The 20,630-nt window shown below is 42.3% G+C and overlaps 1 protein-coding gene across 1 annotated transcript; it reads left to right on the top strand.

Annotated features, from left to right (window-relative positions):
• Positions 1 to 5,907: 5,907 nt before the first annotated feature.
• gatm (glycine amidinotransferase (L-arginine:glycine amidinotransferase)) lies at positions 5,908 to 19,929 on the top strand. The gene is made up of 9 exons (XM_088992327.1): positions 5,908 to 6,063; positions 8,103 to 8,321; positions 8,457 to 8,652; positions 10,060 to 10,250; positions 10,319 to 10,456; positions 13,773 to 13,937; positions 16,888 to 16,951; positions 17,268 to 17,384; positions 17,471 to 19,929. The coding sequence occupies exons 1-9, from the start codon at positions 5,995 to 5,997 to the stop codon at positions 17,581 to 17,583; spliced, it is 1,272 nt and encodes a 423-aa protein (XP_088848453.1). The 5' UTR covers positions 5,908 to 5,994; the 3' UTR covers positions 17,584 to 19,929.
• The last annotated feature ends 701 nt before the right edge of the window (positions 19,930 to 20,630 follow it).

Genomic DNA, 20,630 nt, shown 5'->3' with positions numbered 1-20,630 from the left:
TGCCTCTGGATCGGCAAATTGAATTTCATTCCGATCGTTTTCCTGGACTTTTACCAATCACGAGGAACGGAAAACCATTCATGTTAACGGTGCGTACTATCACAAAGTTATTTTAAATAATACATTCTGATATTTTCATCGATGAGAAGGTTTCTTCAGCCGTCATCTGTACAAAAGTGAAGGTTTCGGATGTTTCGCCTCCTATCCAAGAGGCTTCGTCAGCGAACTAAAGTCTGACTGGTCGTATCGGCCCCATTTATATATCCCTAATGTCCAGACATGGTGGCGCCGGACACAGCTATGATAGGTCCCTACTCTCAGGTGGGGGGGGGGGGCCCCTCCCTGTGGCCCCACTGATTGTTCCTACATTCCTGACTAGCGACTGGCCTATTACCCCCACTCCCCCCGGTATCACCTCATCAGCATAACGACCCTCATCAGCATTGCGAAAGTTGCCTAACCTGTTTTGCCTAAGCAGGCTATTGTATGAAGGATCCAAATTGAACCTCACCCCACCAGACCGGTTTAATGAAGGATTTTGTTGTTTTATAAGAATCGCTTCTTTTACCAAAATACTTTTGTCTGTGTGCGCGCGCACGCGAGCGTTTGTATGTGCGCGCGTGCGTGTGGCTCTCACTGAAAAAACATTTCTAAATATTTTACTTTTATGGCTCTCTTAGTCAAAAAGGTTCCCGACCCATGGGTTAAATGCTTAAATACGAAACACACATCTGGAAGCAGCACACCAAGGGAAATGCAATGAAAGGAAGCTGAAAGACAATTTTGATTTATTTAATAAGAGTTCATGGGCAAAATATAATTCACACTAGTCTGTGATTCAGATATTTTTAGGCCAGCAGAGAAGGCCTTGGAGGCCCTGACGGCCGACCACGAAAAGGATCCTTCTGCATCTTGAGAATACACAAACACACTGCTGAATAATTAGTCAGCATTGTATTCAATGGCTCTACACATGCACATATTGGCACACACACACACACACACACACACACACACACACACACACACACACACACACACACACACACACACACACACACACACACACACACACACACACACACACACACACACTAACCCCTTCATGTTTGCAAATTCCTTATAATGAAATAAAATGGAATGATCACCAATTGGGAAGATGGTGAGGTAAAACTACCAGTGCACATTTTGCGGCTGTTGGTGAAGTCCATGTAATAGGTTACTTTTGGATGACATATGCCTACTTGCTGGGGCTAGTACCGTTGGCGTAAAAGTCATTACTTATTTACGAAGACGGCAGCATTGCATAATAATAGGTAAAAAGAGGCAATAGGAAACATGAGGGTCTTACCAGTGAGGACAAAGAGCATACTACATGTAGGACATGCATCTTAAGAAGTCTGATCATTTATTCAATATCCTTGATATCCATCTTAAAGGACAACCGACGTCACTTTTTTGTTTCTTAACTGACATCAGAAAAACGTTTTATAGCATCTAAAATATCCAAAACACGCAGTATGATATTTTTATTCAAATGCAAAACACCAATAAAAAATGACTTAGTGTCCAAAATCTGCAAAAAAATTGATCTGCGAATTGGGCATTTTCAGAAAGTCCCGCCATGTTCGTGACGTCACGCCAAGACGTCTTGCATTGCTCCAGAATCAAAACAATGGCTTCAGAGAATATGCTTTCTTGTTACACATCCAGTTATGAACATGATTCAAATAGTTCTGAAGAGGAACGCATACATGTTTGCAATCGATTAAAGAATTTATTCCGTGCCATTATGAGGCAACATTGAGGGGAGAAAAAGAGGCACAAAATGGCGACCTCCTGTGACCACCTCCGTTTCCACAGGCTGATAAATGCCTTATATGAAGCTTGGACACCCTCTTCTGGCGGCTTTTGGGTGGAACACAAGGTCCCCAGACCAAACAGGTACAGCAAAATACATTGACGTGATGGAAGGGTCGCTACAATGCGTCTTTTTTTCGTTCCGTTCGTGACGTCACGTACGGACGCGTCACCAACTCAAAAACAAGACTTCCTGAATATTCAGCGCGAGTCTTACGTAAAATATAGCTATATGCGGTGGAATCTGTAGAAATCATTTCATGCCATTTTACAAATTTTACAAATTATGGACACAACTTGTCCAGAGACGTCGGTTGTCCTTTAAGGTTGTACTAATGTGAAACGAGTAGCTATAGTGGTGGAAAAAACATTACTGGGCCACCATAGTTGTTATTCACGTGCAGTGAAAGTTCTAAGGAGGGATGGCAAAGAGTGTACTGATACAAGGAGCAAATACAATACACCTGTACTGTAAACATCCCCTTCAGTGATTATTGTTACTGTTTTTTTTTAATAAACATTTTGACCATGCTGTGTTCTCCTGAGAGCCATACAAGTCAATCCAAGTGACCATTGGGCCAAATGATGCTATTGGGATCTGACTGCCTCTGTTGACCTTTGGACATTAGCAAAAGATGTTCCCTATTTTAGTGGACAACATAACAACAGCAGTGCCGAGGTTGTGAAACTCTCGTGAGCACAGTCCAGTCAAGCATGTGGTGACAGCGTCTGCACTGCAGGTTATCTACCCCTCTTTGATTGTCTACTCCCCATTCCCACCATTTGTTGCGCTCTTTTCATGTAAATGTTGAAGCTGGTAATTATCTTTAATTGCTAAAGGAAGCTTTTTATTTATTTATTTGTTTATTTATTTATGATGGCGGCTGTGGGGTAAAGTGAGATAGTCATCCAGACAAACCAACAAGAGTTTCAGTACAAATTCAAGTGACTCAGTAAGATCCGGTGAAATTGGACCCTTATAAAGCACATATGCGATTGCTGTTTTGTACTTGCATGGGATATTGTTTGGAAATAAAATGTTGTGAGAATCCGAGTGATTGCTGGTATCGGTGAAGTTTGAAAAGGAAGAAAATGTCTCCAGAATAGGCTTTGTGCTCTGTATTTTTTTCTCTCCATGTTTTCTGCTCAATGTTGGCACAGGTTTGTCCATGGACAGCACTTTGTATGCGCTGATGGCTGTTTGAAAGGGCTCTATAAATACAGATGAGTTAAGAGTTGAGCTTAGCGTTCATGCTAAAGTTGACGTCATATCCCTTTGGGTGTGATATTTTTTCACACAACCAATATTGTCACATGAAAGCTGTACAAAGACAAGCATACAACTGCTGTAAGATAAAACAAGTTAAAAGTACAAATTCTTCCCAGTCTGTGAAAAACTGGTAATACTAATCGAGCTAATTCGAAAATTCCAAGTGTGTACTCCCTGCACCACAGTGCCCCAAAGGGCCCAAAAAACACACAGAAACACAGGAACAGCTGGTACTCTTTTTTTGGATTGATTTTACTATTGTGATTATATTTTGCTAGCTAATATTTACTTTCTTGATAATTCGTGTTGTTATTGTCTTTTTTGTTATGTTGACAGTTGACTTTTCAGTCGAGTGGTTAGCGCACCGGCTTCACAGTGCAGAGGTCGCCGGTTCGCGTCCCGGTCCGGCCTCCCTGTGTGAAGTTTGCATGTTCTCCCCGGAGCCGCGTGGGTTTTCTCCGGGTCCTCCGGTTTCCTCCCACACTCCAAAAGCATGCATGGCAGGCAGATTGACCATTCCAAATTGTCCCTAGGTGTGAGTGTGAGAGTGACTGTTGTACGTCTTTGTGTGCCCTGCGATTGGCTGGCAACCAATTCAGGGTTTCCCCCACCTCGTGCCCGAAGAATGCTGAGATATGCTCCAGCACCCCCCGCGACTTTAATGAGGAATAAGCGGTACAGAAAATGGATGGATGGATGTGTTGTTGTTATTATGATACCAGCACAAGTTTCTCCATAAAATGCTGCAAAATATCATCTATGGGCTTGCAAGTCAACCCAGAAAGTCCCAAGACCTGTGAAACTAAAGATCAAATTAGAGCATAAAACTCAATAAATATGCTAAAGAGAAAGTATGATGCTTAATTGTGGTTTGAAGGTGTACAAAGGGGCAAGGCATCAAAGGTGTGGATGTATCAGAATAAAAATGCACTTGAATTTCACATGATATTGACAAGGTTATTTTTATACTTGACAAAAAGGATAGCGTGTTCTAAAATCAAGTGTTAAATGTGCAAGGATGAATTGGCATGAGACTGTGATGCCAGTTTTGAGCACTTGACTTTTTATAGTCAAGTAAATGCCAAGTTTGTAAATAGAAAAATTATTTTATGAAGAATGATTTCAGTTTCAGTCAATTTGCATGTAAGAGTAACACATACCGGTAATAAACAGACAAGAGTAGTCTTGACCGCATTTGTGACTACTGGAAGGAAACGCCATTCACTCCAACTGGAGCTGAAACAAAACAAATACACACTGAACATGACACCCAGGTGGCATTGCAATGTAATATTGATTTTTTCCCCATCATGTGATGTAAATAATTATAACTTGTGACTTTTTCTAGTATTTAATTGGTGTCATTAACTTTTGCGCTAAATTTCCAGGAAGTTTTTAACATGAATTCATTGACATTGAATTCTTGCGGAAACATGAAAATCCCCTGTTGGTACCATCCATCCATCCATCCATCCATCCATCCATCCATCCATCCATCCATCCATCCATCCATCCATCCATCCATCCATCCATCTATTTTCTAATTAGTTTATTCTTACGGAACTGGCGGGCATGCTGCAGTCTATCCCAACTGGGCTATAGGCCTCGAACCCCTATTAGTTTTAGTGATGGTAGATCCAGTGTTCATGATCATGCTTCACTTACATGCATGCAATTGTACACATCTTGGTATACACAGGATTAGTAATAGTTTCGCCTCCTTGCGAAATATTGGCAGGTTTGACAGCTTGCTTTTCCTTTCACATGGAAATAAACAGGTGCAGCTACTAGTTGGTATCCATGATGAAATTGGAATTTAAATCTGATTTTGAAGGGGGGGAATATGTATGTACAGTAAAGTCTTGTTATATCGATATCGGATATATCGATAGTCCCGGTTATATCAATACTATTTCTATGCACGCACGGAGAAAATTACATGCAAACACGGTCGGATATATCGATAGTCCCGGTTATATCGATATTTTTTCGGACTCCCTTGAATATCGATATAACGAGACTTTACTGTAATTTGAACAATCCCTAGTCTACTCATTAACCTTACAACACAGTATGTACCTTTAGTTACAATTTCGCTTAGAAAGGGGACCCTTGGGTACATATAGAACTAGGTGGACCCCATTGCACACATTTACCTACAAATAGCATCAATCTGTACTTTAATTGAAAACAGATTCTTTACGTACACACAGTGTATTGTAGGTGTTCAAATACCTGACATGTTTCGGCGTATACTTGCGCCTCGTCCTTCGTTTGAACACCTACAATACACTGTCTGTAAGTAAAGAATCTGTTTTCAATTAGATATCAAGTAGACAGGTTGAACTTAATACAATGAATCTGTAATTTGTTCAAAGGCTACAATGTATCCTACTGCCCAAGGAAAAGCCATTTGATCTTGAAAAAAAGTCAGCACCACCCAGCAGTGTAAAGGTGTGAGCATAATATGTAAAAATATACTTAAAAATCTTGTTGAAATTACAAAGCTCCCATTCATGGCGCTGGTGAATAGATATCCTTTATAAAAACATTCAGTTTCAAAGGGGCTGTTTATCCTTCTCCAAGTAATGATTCTTGCAACATTTTCAGACGCACTCCTTGGAAACCTTTAGCGCCAGTCCGCCAGTTGATAAGAATTTGCTGGTGTCAGGGATTGTGTTTCAGAAATGCTTCTTTCCCCTCGTCACGTTGCCGCACAACCTGCAACCGACCAATGGTTTTGCAGGCACGTATATGCGATGCTATAAAACCTGCGCAGAGGCAAGACGTCTTCATTCTCAAAAAAGGAGCCTCGAGGCCTGCTAGCCACTTTTGAAATCACACTCAATCACCATTGGGCTATAATGCTGCGAGTGAGGTGTTTGAGAGGAGGGAGCCGAGGGGCCGAGGCTGCCCATCTGATCGGAGCCATGGTTTGTATTTTGTTTCTTTCAACAACAACAACGACCAAAATATTATTTAATTTGCACGTAGGTAAGCGCACTACTTTATATTTTCAATTCGATGGATGTGTGTGTTTGGGAGAGTGTCCCTGAGTGACATGTCAGCTGTGATGCACAGATGCGCTCTAAAACTCATTGACACCGCAGCTACTTTTTGAGCCTGCATTGCGTTTATCTGAACGGAGATAAGGAAACTCACCCGCACGTGTACTTTGGGATCAATGTTTCTTTGCATCGATAGGCAATCCGAAGGGTCAACCCATTAGTCTATGAAAAGCCACGAATAACACCAAGCGTGCCTATATATTCAATTTAATTTGCCTCGGATATGGTGATTCTCAAAGTGGGGCTCCCTTTAGTGATACGCAAAAGAAACGTTCAAACTGTGTATAATGGAGTGCATTCTTTAAGTACTGTTCAATTGTATTTAAATTTGAAGTCCAATATATTTTCATTTCATGTTTTTGGAAGTGTTTGAATAATGCTTTGTTTAATATTGTTTGTGATGTGTACTAGTGGACGCTTTGCCCTGACGTAGTTAAGAAAACGAGGGTATAGTAGTGTAATGACGACTTTATGGTATCTCTGCACAATAGTTGGATTACTTCGGCGCAATAGTAAGACAAAACATTAGAGAAATAAAACGTACCATAGTAAGCGACCCCTGTGCATTACAAGCACGAGATGTTAACTCGTCGAATTTTAAAATGACACCACTGGTGTTACACGTAGTTCTCAACTGCACTAAAAATGTATTTTGTTAAATTGACTCTGGTTACAAATGTGTAGTTAGTAATGTAATCTAATAAAATGTTAATTGTGTAACTTACATTGCTTATGTTTAATTACTTTTTGATTATCCTAAAGCCAAATATGTTTTAAAAAGACAGAAGAAATACATATACATTACATATTCATATATATTTGAGTGCCGTGTTCTGTTTTACAGCTGTTCAAACTGCGTGGTTTTGGAACATTCCCCCTTTTCTAACATATTTGTAAATATAAATGAATACATAGTTGGAAATATAAATGTGTATCAGAGTACTTTCATTGAAATTGACATTGATTTATGTTGTATGTGTGTGCTCTGTGCAAGTAATTTTGTATTTTGATAGTCAATGTATTCATATTACAAACAAAAGAGACTTTTTTGTTTGTTCTTTAAGGGTGTATATATTCATTTCATTTCTTTGGTGGGATGTGCATTGTACACGAGTGTGTGTTATACATGGCATATTACCTACCATTAGACATACAGTGAATACGTTCCAAAACAGTCACCATCCATTCCCTTTCAGTCATTTTTGAAACTGTATCCAGTGACTCGTATCATTCCCTTGTGGGCCAACAAAATGTAACGCAGAAGGGGCAATATCAGTCCATTGAGTTATATTGTGAGCAGCTGTACTGGGAAAGCTAATACATGTTGAGTCTCACGATTTGGTCGTGAGGCTCCCAAATAGACCACAACACTCACTATTGACACACGACAGAAAGTTCATTTGTAAGGTGTAACAAAAGAAAATGTAAAAAACAAAATACATGTTTCTACTAATTGAATGTATAAATACACAATGAAAGCATTTTTGTGTTTTATTTACTTCTAATTTACAGTTTTGTAACGCTCACGTTATTTTAATACGCACCACAGAGTTGCGAGTACGAAAATATCCCGATTTGTGATTTCTGAAATTTAACATGTACGGAAGCTTGTTTGGCCAAGAGTGGGCAAAGGCAGGACGTTCGGGTTTCTCTCTTGGCATGACATAATGTATTTCATATTTTAATAAGATATTTTAACATTGGACGTGGTGTAACTTGTATGAAAACTCGTCGTCAGGTGACATGTAGCTCTTCAAATACAGCATGCCACATGAAAATTGTTTTTCAGATTCCAGTTTCCATATCAATATTGCTCATAATATACACAAAAATAAAAGCAAATAACTAGTCCAGTGTCACCTCATGACATGACATGATCCATAACATTCCCCCTCCGTCCCCAGGTGGGCCGTGCAGCGACTGGTTGGGTGCAGCGGGCCTTCCAGAGTACCTCCAGCGCCGCAGCTGCTCAAACACAGCTGACGGTTGAAGACGACCATGTTACTGAGCCCGCACAGCAGGAGTGTCCTGTTAGCAGCTACAATGAATGGGACCCTCTTGAGGAGGTCATTGTGGGCCGTGCTGAAAATGCCCGTGTTCCTCCCTTCACTGTGGAAGTGAAAGTAAGGGGGTTTCGTTGTTGGTACCATAACACCACATTATGCTCACAGAACACTGAACTTCACCTGCGTAACCTGAGTGTGCATGTGTGTGAAAATATGACTCAAGTGTTTTCTGTCCTTGAAATTTCCTGCCAGGCAAACACATATGAGAAATACTGGTCCTTCTATCAGAAGTTCGGGGGCCAACCTTTTCCTGCGGACCACTTAAAAAAAGCTGTTTCTGAGATTGAGGAAATGTGCAACATTCTCCATCACGAGGGTGTGAATGTGAGGAGACCAGAGCCGATTGACTGGTCCTTGGAATACAAAACTCCGGACTTCCAATCATCAGGTTTCAATTATATGATTTTGTTCTGTGGGTTTTATTTGTTGCTTTACGTTGAAGTAATGTTGTTTTCTTTTCATTTTTATATATAAAAAATGTCAGTTGTGTTTGATTTTTTTAAAGTACTGTATACTATTACGTATGTTGAATTGAAATGATGTCAAAAAGCAATCTCTGATCTCAAATGTATGCACAATACAATAAAATACTGTATTGATTTATTTAGTGCTTTAGCAACAGCTGAAGCTGGAACAAAGTGCTTAACTTGGACAACTTTCATATACACAAAATAAAGCAGCCACAAAGATAGTAGAAATTACCAGGGAGTAAAACTAAAATCAAGTCTGAATCATGCTGAGTCAAATGCCAAAGAGTACAAGTGAATTTTGAGGCGGGTTTTAAAGATGGGCAGGGAGGGGGAACGTTAATCATTTTTATTGTGAAATGTATGCATCCACCATTCTGACTTTTTTAGATAGTGTTTAGATAGTACTTAGTCATATGCAGTACCAGCACTTGATAATGCCATCACATCTTGCAATTGTGATGAAAATTGATCTTATTTAAATCAAAATGTATTAAAAAGCACAAAACTCAGATGTTTGTGTAACGTGGCATATATAGTATGTTCCGCACTGCACATTTTACTTACTTTCCTAAATGTAGCCTGAAAGGCATTTCAATTCTAAAATAAAACTGTGACACATTATCATGTCATACCTAAGATTAGATCAGATCTCAGATTTATCCATGCACATAAGGACAGAGCCCAATTGGAAAATTCGACCTTCCCCCATGCTCCTACAAAAAAACAATAGTAATAATAATACAGTAAAGTCTCGTTATATCGATATCAGATATATCGATAGTCCCGGTTATATCGATGCTATTTCTATGCACGCACGGAGACAATTACATGCAAACAGGGTCGGATATATCGATAGTCCCGGTTATATTGATATTTTTTCGGACTCCCTTGAATATCGATATAACGAGACTTTACTGTAGTTTAATATCTTCTTTTCCTTTGGGCTTTTCCCTTGACGGGGTCGCCACAGCAAATCAGTGTCCTCCATCTTTAGATAATTTCTAATTAAAACAATCCTCTCAAAACACATCCATCCATAATGTGATCCAAATGCTTAATCCTCACGTTCCCCTATTTTATTTTCATGGGTGCCAATGATATCCAGAATTTCAACGTTCGCCATAAATTGTGCCAAAACAATCTGCAAAATGACGGATGAAATTCACCATCAGGCTTTTCTATAAACCTTGACTTTGGCATGTCAGGTCCATTTTGAAACAGTTTATATTACAGTAAAATGAAATGGGAGAATCCGTAGACTGCCTTTAGGGGGAGGATTACCGGATGAGAAAAGGTGATTTGAAGGATGGTATGTTGTTTTGTAGGCATGTATGCAGCCATGCCCCGAGATATCCTCATGGTTGTGGGAAATGAGATAATCGAGGCTCCAATGGCGTGGAGGGCTCGCTTCTTTGAATACCGAGCATATCGTCCTTTGATCAAGGAGTACTTCAGAAAAGGCGCTAAATGGACCACTGCTCCTAAACCCACAATGGCTGATGAGCTGTACGATCAGGTGATGCCTTATTGCGGTGGCCCAAAGCATGTTTTCGTCTTTTTTAATTTAAATGTCACTCCTTTTAGGACTACCCCATCCGCACAGTTGAGGACAGGCACAAGCTGGCCGCTCAGGGAAAATTTGTGACCACAGAACATGAGCCCTGCTTTGATGCTGCTGATTTCATTCGAGCTGGCAAGGACCTTTTTGTCCAGAGAAGTCAGGTACAGTGAGGAGGAGGCGACTCCATCCATCCATCTTGTGCCGCTTATCCGGGGTTGGGTCGCGGGGGCAGCAGCTTCAGGAGGGAAGCCAAAACTTCCCTGTCCCCAGCCACTTCTTCTAGCTTGTCCTGGCGGATCCCGAGCCGTTCCCAGGCCAGCTGGGAGACATAGTCTCTCCAGCGTGTCCTGGTTCGTCCCCGGGGTCTCCTGCCATTGGGGCATGCTCGGGGGCATCCTAATCAGATGCCCGAGCGACCTCATCTGGCTCCTCTCCATGTGGAGGAGAAGCAGCTCCACTCTGAGCCCCTCCCGGATGACCGAGCTTCTCACCTGATCTCTAAAGGAGAGCCCGGACACCCTACGGAGAAAGCTCATTTCGGCCGCTTGTATCCGGGATCTCGTTCTTTCGGTCGCAACCCATAGCTCGTGACCATAGATAAGGGTTGGGATGTAGATCGACCGGTAAATTGAGTGCTTTGCTTTTTGGCTCAGCGCCTTCTTCACCACGACAGATCGGTACAAAGTCCGCATCACAGCAGACGCCGCTCGATCCGCCTGTCGACCTCTCGCTCCCTCACACCCTCATTCGTGAACAAGACTCCCAGATACTTAAACTCATCCACTTGAGGCAAGATCTCCTCCCCGACCTGGAGAGGGCACTCCACCCTTTTCCGACTGAGAACCATTGTCTCAGATTTAGAGGTGCTGATTCTCATCCCAACCGCTTCACATTCGGCTGCGAAACGCTCCAGAGAGAGTTGGAGAGCTCCGCTTGAAGGCCCCAACAGTATCACATCATCTGCAAAAAGCAGAGATGCTATACTGAGACCACCAAAACAGAACCCTTCGACGCGTCGGCTGCGCCTAGAAATTCTGTAAAGGTTATGAACAGAATCGGTGACAAAGGACAGCCTTGGCGGAGCCCAACCCTCACTGGAAACGATTCCGACTTACTGCCGGCAATGCGAACCAGACTCTGACATCGGTCGTATAGGGACCGAACGGCCCGTATCAGGCGCGCCTGTACCCCATATTCCCGAAGCACCCTCCACAGAACTCCACGAGGGACACGGTCAAACGCTTTCTCCAAGTCCACAAAGCACATGTAGACTGGTTGGGCGAATCCTCATGCACCCTCGTGGACCCTGCTAAGGGGTGTAGAGCTGTTCCACGGCCGGGACGAAAACCACACTGCTCCTCCTCAATCTGATTCTCGACTTCCCGACGGACCCGCCCCTCTAGAACCCCTGAATAGACCTTACCAGGGAGGCTGAGGAGTGTGATCCCTCTGTAGTTGGAACACACCCTTCGGCCCCCCTTTTTTAAAAAGGGGGACCACCACCCCGGTGCGCCAATCCAGAGGCACTCTCCCCGATGACCACGCGATGTTGCAGAGGCGTGTTAGCCAAGACAGCCCTACAACATCCAGAGCCTTTAGGAACTCCTGGGGCCTTACCACCGAGGATTTTTAGAACCACATCGGTGACTTCAACCACAGAGATCGGAGAGCCCACCCCGGAGTCCCCAGACACTGCTTCCTCCAAGGAAGCAGTTGGTGGAGTTGAGGAGGTCTTCGAAGTACTCTGCACACCGGTTCACGACGTCCCGAGTCAAGGTCAGCAGTGCCCCATCCTCACTGTACACAGTGTTAGTGGTGCACTGCTTTCCCCTCCTGACACGCCCGATGGGTGACCAGAATTTCCTCGAAGCGGTCCGGAAGTCGGCTTCCATGGCCTCACTGAACTCTTCCCATGCCCGGGTTTTTGCCTCGCCGAACACAGAGGCTGCATTCCGCTTGGCTGATCGATACATGTCAGCTGTCTCAGGGGTCCCACAGGCCACAATGGCCCGATAGGACTCCTTCTGCTTTACGGCATCCCTTACTACTGGTGTGCACCAGTGAGTACGGGGTTGCTGCCACGACAGGCACCAACCACCTTACGGCCAAAAACTCCTTCTGACAGGGGATTCCACCAGACGTTCCCAACGAACCCTCACAACACGTTTGGGTCTTCCAGGTCGGACTGGCACCCCACCAACGGAGCCTACTCACCACCAGGTGGTGATCAGTTGACAGCTCCACCCCTCTCTTCACTCAAGTGCCCAAAACATGCGGCCGCAAATCCGATGATACAACTACAAAGTCAATCATCGAACTGCGACCAAGGGTGTCTTGGTGCCACGTGCACATATGGACACCCTTATGTTTGAATAAAGTGTTTGTTATAGACAATCCATGTCGAGCACAGAAGCCCAATAACAAAAAAACACTCGGGTTCAGAACGGGTGGGCCGTTCCTCCCAATCACGCCCCTCCAGCTCTCACTGTCATTGCCCAAATGAGCATTGAAATCACCCAGCAGAACAAGTGAGTCCCCAGGGGGAGTGCTCTCCAGCACACCCTCTCAGGTCTCCAAAAAGGATGGGCACACTGAACTGCTGTTTGGTGCATATGCACAAAAAACAGTCAGACCCCCCCCCACCCCCCACCTGAAGGCGGAGGGAAGCAACCCTTTCGTCTACCGGGGTGAATCCCAGCGTACAGGCGGCGAGCCGGGGGGCAATAAGTATGCAGACACCTGCTCTACGCCTCTCACCGTGGGCAACTCCAGAGTGGAAGAGAGTCCAACCCCTCTCGGGAGGGCTGGTACAATAACCCAGGCTGTGTGTGGAGGCAAGTCTATGTCTAGTCGGAACTTTTCGACCTCGTACACCAGCTTGGGCTCCTTCCCTGCAAGAGAGGTGACGTTCCACGTCCCAAGAGCTAGCTAGCTTCTGCAGCCGAGGATCGGACCGCCAGGGTCCCTGCCTTTGGCTACCGCCCAGCTCACAATGCACGCGACCCCTCTGGCCCCTCCCATGGGTGTTGAGCCCTTGAGAAGCGGGACCCACGTTTCCTCTTCGGGCTGAGCCCGACCGGGCCCCATGTATGAAGGAGGACTTCACCAACAATGGGTACTGAGCAGAAACACGATGCACAATACATTTTATTCCGGACATTCTATTTAATTGTTATATTTGCACGTGTAGGTTAACAAAGTCCTTAGCAAAGTCATACTAACTTGCTTTGTCACAACATCTGTACTTGCACAAGCTAGTTGTTGGCATATTTTATGACCTTTGTTGGTTTATCAAACTAAATGAAATGGCATAAATACAGTAGGGCAAGATTTGTCAAGTTACTTGGTTCAGGTCAAACTCGAGTCAAATCTCATGTAAACCTTACAGTAAAAATGAAAAATGGAATTTAAACTTTCCTTATGTTCTACGAAGGCGCAACCAGAAAGCCTACTCATATGAGTCCCTATATCCTGCAGGTTACAAATTACATGGGAATTGAGTGGATGCGCCGTCACCTGGCCCCGGACTACAAGATCCACATCATCTCATTCAAAGACCCGAACCCCATGCACATCGATGCCACTTTCAACATCATTGGGCCAGGACTTGTGCTGTCAAATCCTGATCGGCCATGTCGCCAGGTAAGACTTTCATACGTAGAATGACTCACAAAGGCTTAAAATCGCCGAGTATTTATGAATGTAGCTGTTTTTTGAAGGTAAGGTTTTAGAGGAGAAAACTGTACTCGTCGTCCATGACTGAAAAAAGAACATTTTGTGAAAACGTGTGTACTCGTTTCTGATGGGGAAGGAGTTATTATATTTGAGAAAAAAAGACTACAGAAATGCACACGACTGATTAAATGTTTAATTAAAAAATGTTATACAGTCACGAATAACATTTTTCAGTATTACGTCTGTGTAAGCTCTCAGTCGTACAGGAATGGTCCATCGATGAAAAGATCTCTTCAGCTGTTATTTGTACTTCTTTGAAGGACGTTTCGCTTCCCATCCAAGAAGCTTCATCAGCAAACTAAAGTCTTACTAGTAGTTTCGGCCCTATATATATATCCCTACTGTCCCGACATGGCGATGCCGGACTCTGCTATGATAGGTCCCTGCTCTCAGGTTGGGGGGAGCAGAGAACTAATCCCTGCGGCTCCACTGATAGCTTCTATTGTCTTGACTGACGACTGGCCTGATTGCCCAATTGGCCCTGGGATCACCTCATCAGCATGACTAATCCTATGTTGCCTAAGCAATCTATTGTACGAACGATCCAAATTGAACCTCACCCCACCATTATGGTTAAGGGAAGGATTTTGCTGTTTCATGAAAATAGCTTCTTTTGCTCCCCTTTCAAACCATCTATTTTCTTTGCTAAGATTTTAACCTCATTGTCGTCAAATGAATGGTTGCTAACTTTTAGATGCATATGTACTGCCGATTGAGACCCACTAGTATTATCCCTGCGATGTTGATAAAGTCTTTTTTTGAGAATTTGTTTAGTCTCCCCTATGTATTGCTCTTTACATTTTTACAATGTAGTGCATAAACTACATTGTTTTTCATTTGCCGGCCTATCTTTTGGATGCACTAATTTTTGCCTTAAAGTGTTTATCGTGTGAAATAAGTCGGAATTTTGTGTTGCCAAAGGGGACCCTTCTTTATGTTTATATAACACAGAATATCACGTAGAGAACACCACAGGGTTTGTAGAGAGTATCAAAGACCTCATATTGGAACCTAAGGCAACATTGGCATCTTACGATGTGACTTCTCTCTTTACATCTGTCCCAACCCCAGCAGCAGTCTCAGTGGTGAGGGCGAGACTGCTGGAGGACGCTTCTCTGCACGAAAAAAAACAAACTTAAACCGGACCACATCTGCCAATTATTGGAAATTTGCCTTAACACTACGTATTTTCAATTTAGGGAAAAATGTTACAAACAAATTCATGGTTGTGCTATGGGCTCACCAGTTTCACCCATAGTGGCTACATGGAAGAGATGGAGAAACAGGCCCTCACATCCTTCCCGGGGACAAAACCTAGACACTGGTTTAGATATGTGGACGACACTTTCATCATAATTAAAGACCAATAAATTCAATCTTTCACAGATCACCTCAACTCGGTAGACACCAACATTAAATTTACTCGCAAGGACATTAAAGAGAACCAACTAGCCTTTTGATTGTAAAGCAATTATAAAAGAGGACAGAGAGCTAAAAACAAGTCTTTCGGATGGCCACTCACACTGACCAATATTTACTTTTCGATTCCAACCACCCTCTACAACACAAACTAGGAGTTATCAGAACCCTCCTGCATAGGGCTAAACTAATACCAACAAGCCAGCAGACAAGAGTAGGTGTACAGTGCTCCTCAACACATCGGATTATGAAGACAAAATAAATAGGTTAATCAGTGATTCTTACACTTATGAGCAACTAAAAAGGGACCCTTCCAATAGATACAAGAAAGAAATGACAGACTGTCTCCAAAAGTTAGAGAAAGGAAAACATATAGACAAACAGATGTATTTTAGATTATACCCAGGGGAGGCCACGCCATGCATCTGTGGCCTGCCAAAAATACATAAAGAAGGGTTCCCCCTCAGACCCATTGTTTGTAGCATTGACTCCTCTACATACAATGTAGCCAAATATTTAAAAAACTATCTTAGCTCCGTTGGTTGGTAACACAGAATATCACGTAGAGAACACCACAGGGTTTGTAGAGAGGATCAAAGACCTCATATTGGAACCTGAGGAAACTTTGGCATCATACGACGTGACTTCTCTCTTTACATCTGTCCCAACCCCAGCAGCAGTCTCAGTGGTGAGGACGAGACTGCTGGCGGACGTTTCTCTGCATGAAAGAACCAAACTTAAACCGGACCACATCTGCCAATTATTGGAAATCTGCCTTAATACTACGTATTTTCAATTCAGGGAGAAATTTTACAAACAAATTCATGGTTGTGCTAGTAGAAGTTTCACCCATAGTGGCTAATCTGTACATGGAAGAGATGGAGAAACAGGCCCTCACATCCTTCCCGGGGACAAAACCAAGACACTGGTTTAGATATGTGGACGACACTTTCGTCATAATTAAAGAACAATAAATTCAATCTTTCACAGATCACCACCGCGACCTGCTAAACAGCTGCATTGCTCTTCCGATAGCCAACGTATAAATGTTGAGACATTTAAGGAGTCTCTCTCTCTCTCTCTCTCTCTCTCTCTCTCTCTCTCTCTCTCTCTCTCTCTCTCGTGAATTTAATGCATGGTTTCGCTTTCGATGTACTGTACATGTATTACATGCTTCTTGTCCTACTACAGACCGCACGCAAGCTTTGATGGAAAAACGACCAGGTTTAGTCAGATCGAGGACATTTTAATATGCCTGACTCAATTTCTCATCTGCACTGTGACTACTAGGACAAAATATTTTGAAATTCACGTTGACATCCCATCCATGTTTATACATTTCTTGTGCATATTGGATAGCACCGTTTTTCATTTATTTTTTTTATGTTAGAGGTTATGCCAGTGGGTATCTAAGTCATATTTGGTATTATTTTCCCAGATTAACATGTTCAAGAAAGCAGGCTGGACCGTTGTCAAACCTCCAACACCTCTGATTCCTGATGGTGGGTACTGACTGTAGTTGAATGCATCTTAAACAACTGAATATGACCATAAGGTGTTCTTCTGACAATTTCATCACTGAAACCAGATATTATTATTTTTGTGATTGAAAATGAACATATTTATTGTTTTTCACTGATTAAACGCAAACAACAAAGTACATGACCTTGCTGCCGGGGCGGACATTAAAGACTGCATTTCAAATTGATGACATTTTTATTTTTAATTGATATTTCATTGTGACACGCTGACCAGAGTGAACTTTTAAAATTCTTAAACACATTATCCCATGACTACATTGGTTGCATCTTTGTGTAGATCACCCTCTTTGGATGTCCTCCAAATGGCTGTCCATGAATGTTCTGATGCTGGATGAGAAACGTGTCATGGTTGATGCCAATGAATCCACCATTCATAAAATGTTTGAGAACCTCGGTGAGTTTAATGGCTACATTGCGGATCCCAATTACCGATGACAAGTGTTATATGTCAATGTTGGTTATTTTTTTTGTGTGATGAAGGTATAAAGACCATAAAGGTGAACATTCGCCATGCCAACTCACTGGGTGGCGGGTTCCACTGCTGGACTACTGACGTCCGCCGCCGTGGTACACTGCAGTCCTACTTCTACTAGCCTTGCCAGAAATAGGCAGTTCCTATTGAGCTTTCAAAAAATTGAGCCTCCGTATGGTATTTTAATTTAATTGCAGATTTTGGATTTATTACATAGTGTCTCTAATGAAGATTAACACTACGATTAATAAGGAGGCTATAAAGCTTTTATTTGCAAGTTAATTGTTTCACCTTAAGCGTGAGTTTCAAACTGGTGAACATTATGAATTTTTTTAAAGTGTACTAAGTTACACAACTATATTAATTTGTCCTAACGGTCTGCACCAGTCTTGTTACGGACTGGGTCTTCATATCGTGAATGAATAGGAATGTTTTGTTTTGATGTCGCTGTGCATTACAGTGTGTGCAAACAGCTTTCTTTTAATCTACAGTGAACCCTCACTTACAGTATTCACCATTCGGAATGCAGCGTTTAGACAAGTAAGGTTGAAAGGTAATTATTCACTCAGTTTATCCTGTAATTCATCCAACATAAAATAAATGTACACTTGTAAGGGTCGTGAATTAGACCTTGGTGATAGCTGCCATCTGAATAGTGGTATTACAACTGCAAACCATAGTGAAGGACAATTGGGTCTAATTTACCGGACTCCCTATTATTTTATTTTTTTTTTTTTAATTGAACTGAGGGGCAATTCAAAGAGCGCGTCCATTTGCCCACCCTTGAGTCACACCACCACCTTGTGTAATGGAAAGAACATTTTACCACCTTCTACTGTAATCCAAAACTCATGAATAGTGAGGGTTCATTGCACTCACCAGTCACTTTAGTTACTTAGGCAATAGCTCTACCATAAGTTTTGCTGAAAACAAATATCACCCGGGTCTCAAAAACTATTTTATGAAGCGACTGTAGTCAATTTTTTTGAGATTTTTATAGCACATCAGGTTTTCAGATTGTCAGCCAACTGCGGGGCACAGATTGATGAACCACCATTCACGCTCACAGTCACATCTGAGTGTTTGGTCACCTTACCATACTCTAAATTGTCCCAAGGTGCAAGTGTGAGCGCAATTGGTTGTCTGTTTCTGTTTGCCCTGCGATTTGCTGGCAACTGGTTCAGTCTTTTCCCCGCCTATTGCCCGAAGACAGCTGGGGTAGGCAATGAATGAATTAATGAATGAACGAACAAACAAACAAACGAACAAACGAACAAACGAACGAACGAACGAACGAACGAACGAACGAACGAACGAACGAACGAACGAATGAATGGTTGACTGAACGAACGAATGAATGAAAGAATGAATGAAAGAAAGAAAGAATGAATGAATGAATGAATGAATGAATGAACACTATCGGAATATATCGCATTATTTTACAATTTAGGGTTACATTCAGCAAAGAAAATGTTCTGAAATGTCATAAATTACACCACGTGTTGAAATTGAAGTTCTTATACGTCAAACTTTAATCCAGAAAGTGAAACTATTTCAAACACCTGATGTGCTCTCAAAAAGTTGAGACATTTTTTTTTAAATCAGCATCAAAAATACATTTTGAGACACAAATGCATTCCTGATGAAAATTTTCTCGTCCTTTGTTTTTTTATGGTTTTCATTCAAAGACATTGTGTCATTAGAAACCGTTGGTAGGGTGTATAAATTTACCTAATAAATTAGCCACTCGGTGTATTTGCTCAAGCGCACCATCATGTTCCTTCACCATACTGTATATCTCAATATTAACTGCATTTCTGGCCTGGCTATTCTTTCTGGCTTCGATATCTTCAAGTAATAAATGTGAGGACAAGGTACAGTTTGGTATGAGAATGTCATCAAACTAGGGCACAGAAGGCAGGGAACTACCTCCTTTTGAACACTCAACACTTCTGTTGTTTTCCAAAGTATTTTTTATATTTAACGAATGTGTTCAAGTTGTTATGTAAGTCATTCAACATGATGAATTTGTTGTCACTAGAATCATCAATTGATTGGAAAAAGTTCTATTTATTTTTTTTCATTTTTCTCTTTATTTGGATTTCCCGCCAATTGGTGTTTTTATATACTGCATTTACAATCCATATCAGATATTGTATACCTTTTTCCTCTGCTGTCCTCTTTTGTCACAAAACTGGGCCAGTTACATGCTGCAAGTCATTTTCATTGAACCGCTTATTTTTGTTTGCACAGCAGAAATGCCAACAGAATAAGGAAAGAAAGGCACTTGTTTAGTCATGCTTGTGTTGCATTTAGAGAAGGAAATAGTAAATGTGTGTGTGCATCAAATTTGTGTGTGTGTGTGTGTGTGTGTGTGTTACCTCCTGATGCCTGTTGTGACTGGAGGGCAGTAATGTGGAAAGCAAGTTTTGTATTGAGCAATATTAATAAATGGAATTTAATAACGTCTGCGTGTCAATTTGTGAGTGTTTTATGTGCCAAATGTGGTTAGTTTTCCATCTATTCTCTATCGTGCATGTCCTTGTAAGGTTTGCATGCAGGTGAGCTGAATTGTTTGCCAGTTTGAGTTTCATCATTGGCTGCCACAGCTGTGGAGGTACACTCATCACAAATCACTCATTTGTGAGTCTGCAGCGCACGGCGCTGCCAGAATATTTGAACCTGAATATTATCCTATGTAATACTCTGACGTAAGCACAAAAGATTCCATCACTACATCAGTTATTCTCTTCAGTGGTGGGCTGGTGTCGAGTGGTTTGCAATGCGACCTCATACCACAAAGGTTGTTATTTATTCGCCACTCCAGCCTTCCTGTGTGGAGTTTGCATGTTCTGTGATTATGAGCATGAATGTTCATTCGTCTGTCAGTGCCCTGTTGTTGGCTGTCAACTGGTTCAGGGTGTCCACTGCCGACTTCCCAAGAACACGGGGATAGGCTCCACCATGCCCCGCAACACTTGGGAGGATAAAGCTGATCCGAAAATGGATGGATGTGTTGCAGCTCCGGTTTTTAAAATGTATAATTTCTTAATATTTTTCACAGTCGTTAAAAATACAGGTACATCCTTCTCCGTTTCTGTGGAATCCTCCTTCCACGTCTCCCTTTTCGTTCCATTCGAGAGGCGCTCAAGTCTTGTGTGTATGACC

This window comes from Hippocampus bargibanti, linkage group LG03, assembly GCF_051943395.1.
Source record: "Hippocampus bargibanti isolate YZ-2025 linkage group LG03, ASM5194339v1, whole genome shotgun sequence".
Lineage (NCBI taxonomy): Eukaryota > Metazoa > Chordata > Actinopteri > Syngnathiformes > Syngnathidae > Hippocampus > Hippocampus bargibanti.
Note: the sequence above shows the minus strand (reverse complement) of the source record. Positions and strands in the feature narration are given on the sequence as shown.

Bases quoted from the DNA above. Each gene is read 5' to 3' on its own strand.
- gatm (XM_088992327.1), top strand. From the start codon at position 5,995: ATGCTGCGAGTGAGGTGTTTGAGAGGAGGGAGCCGAGGGGCCGAGGCT. The intron at 10,251-10,318 runs GTGATGCCTTAT...CACTCCTTTTAG, and splicing joins CTGATGAGCTGTACGATCAG to GACTACCCCATCCGCACAGT. The intron at 13,938-16,887 runs GTAAGACTTTCA...TTATTTTCCCAG, and splicing joins CTGATCGGCCATGTCGCCAG to ATTAACATGTTCAAGAAAGC.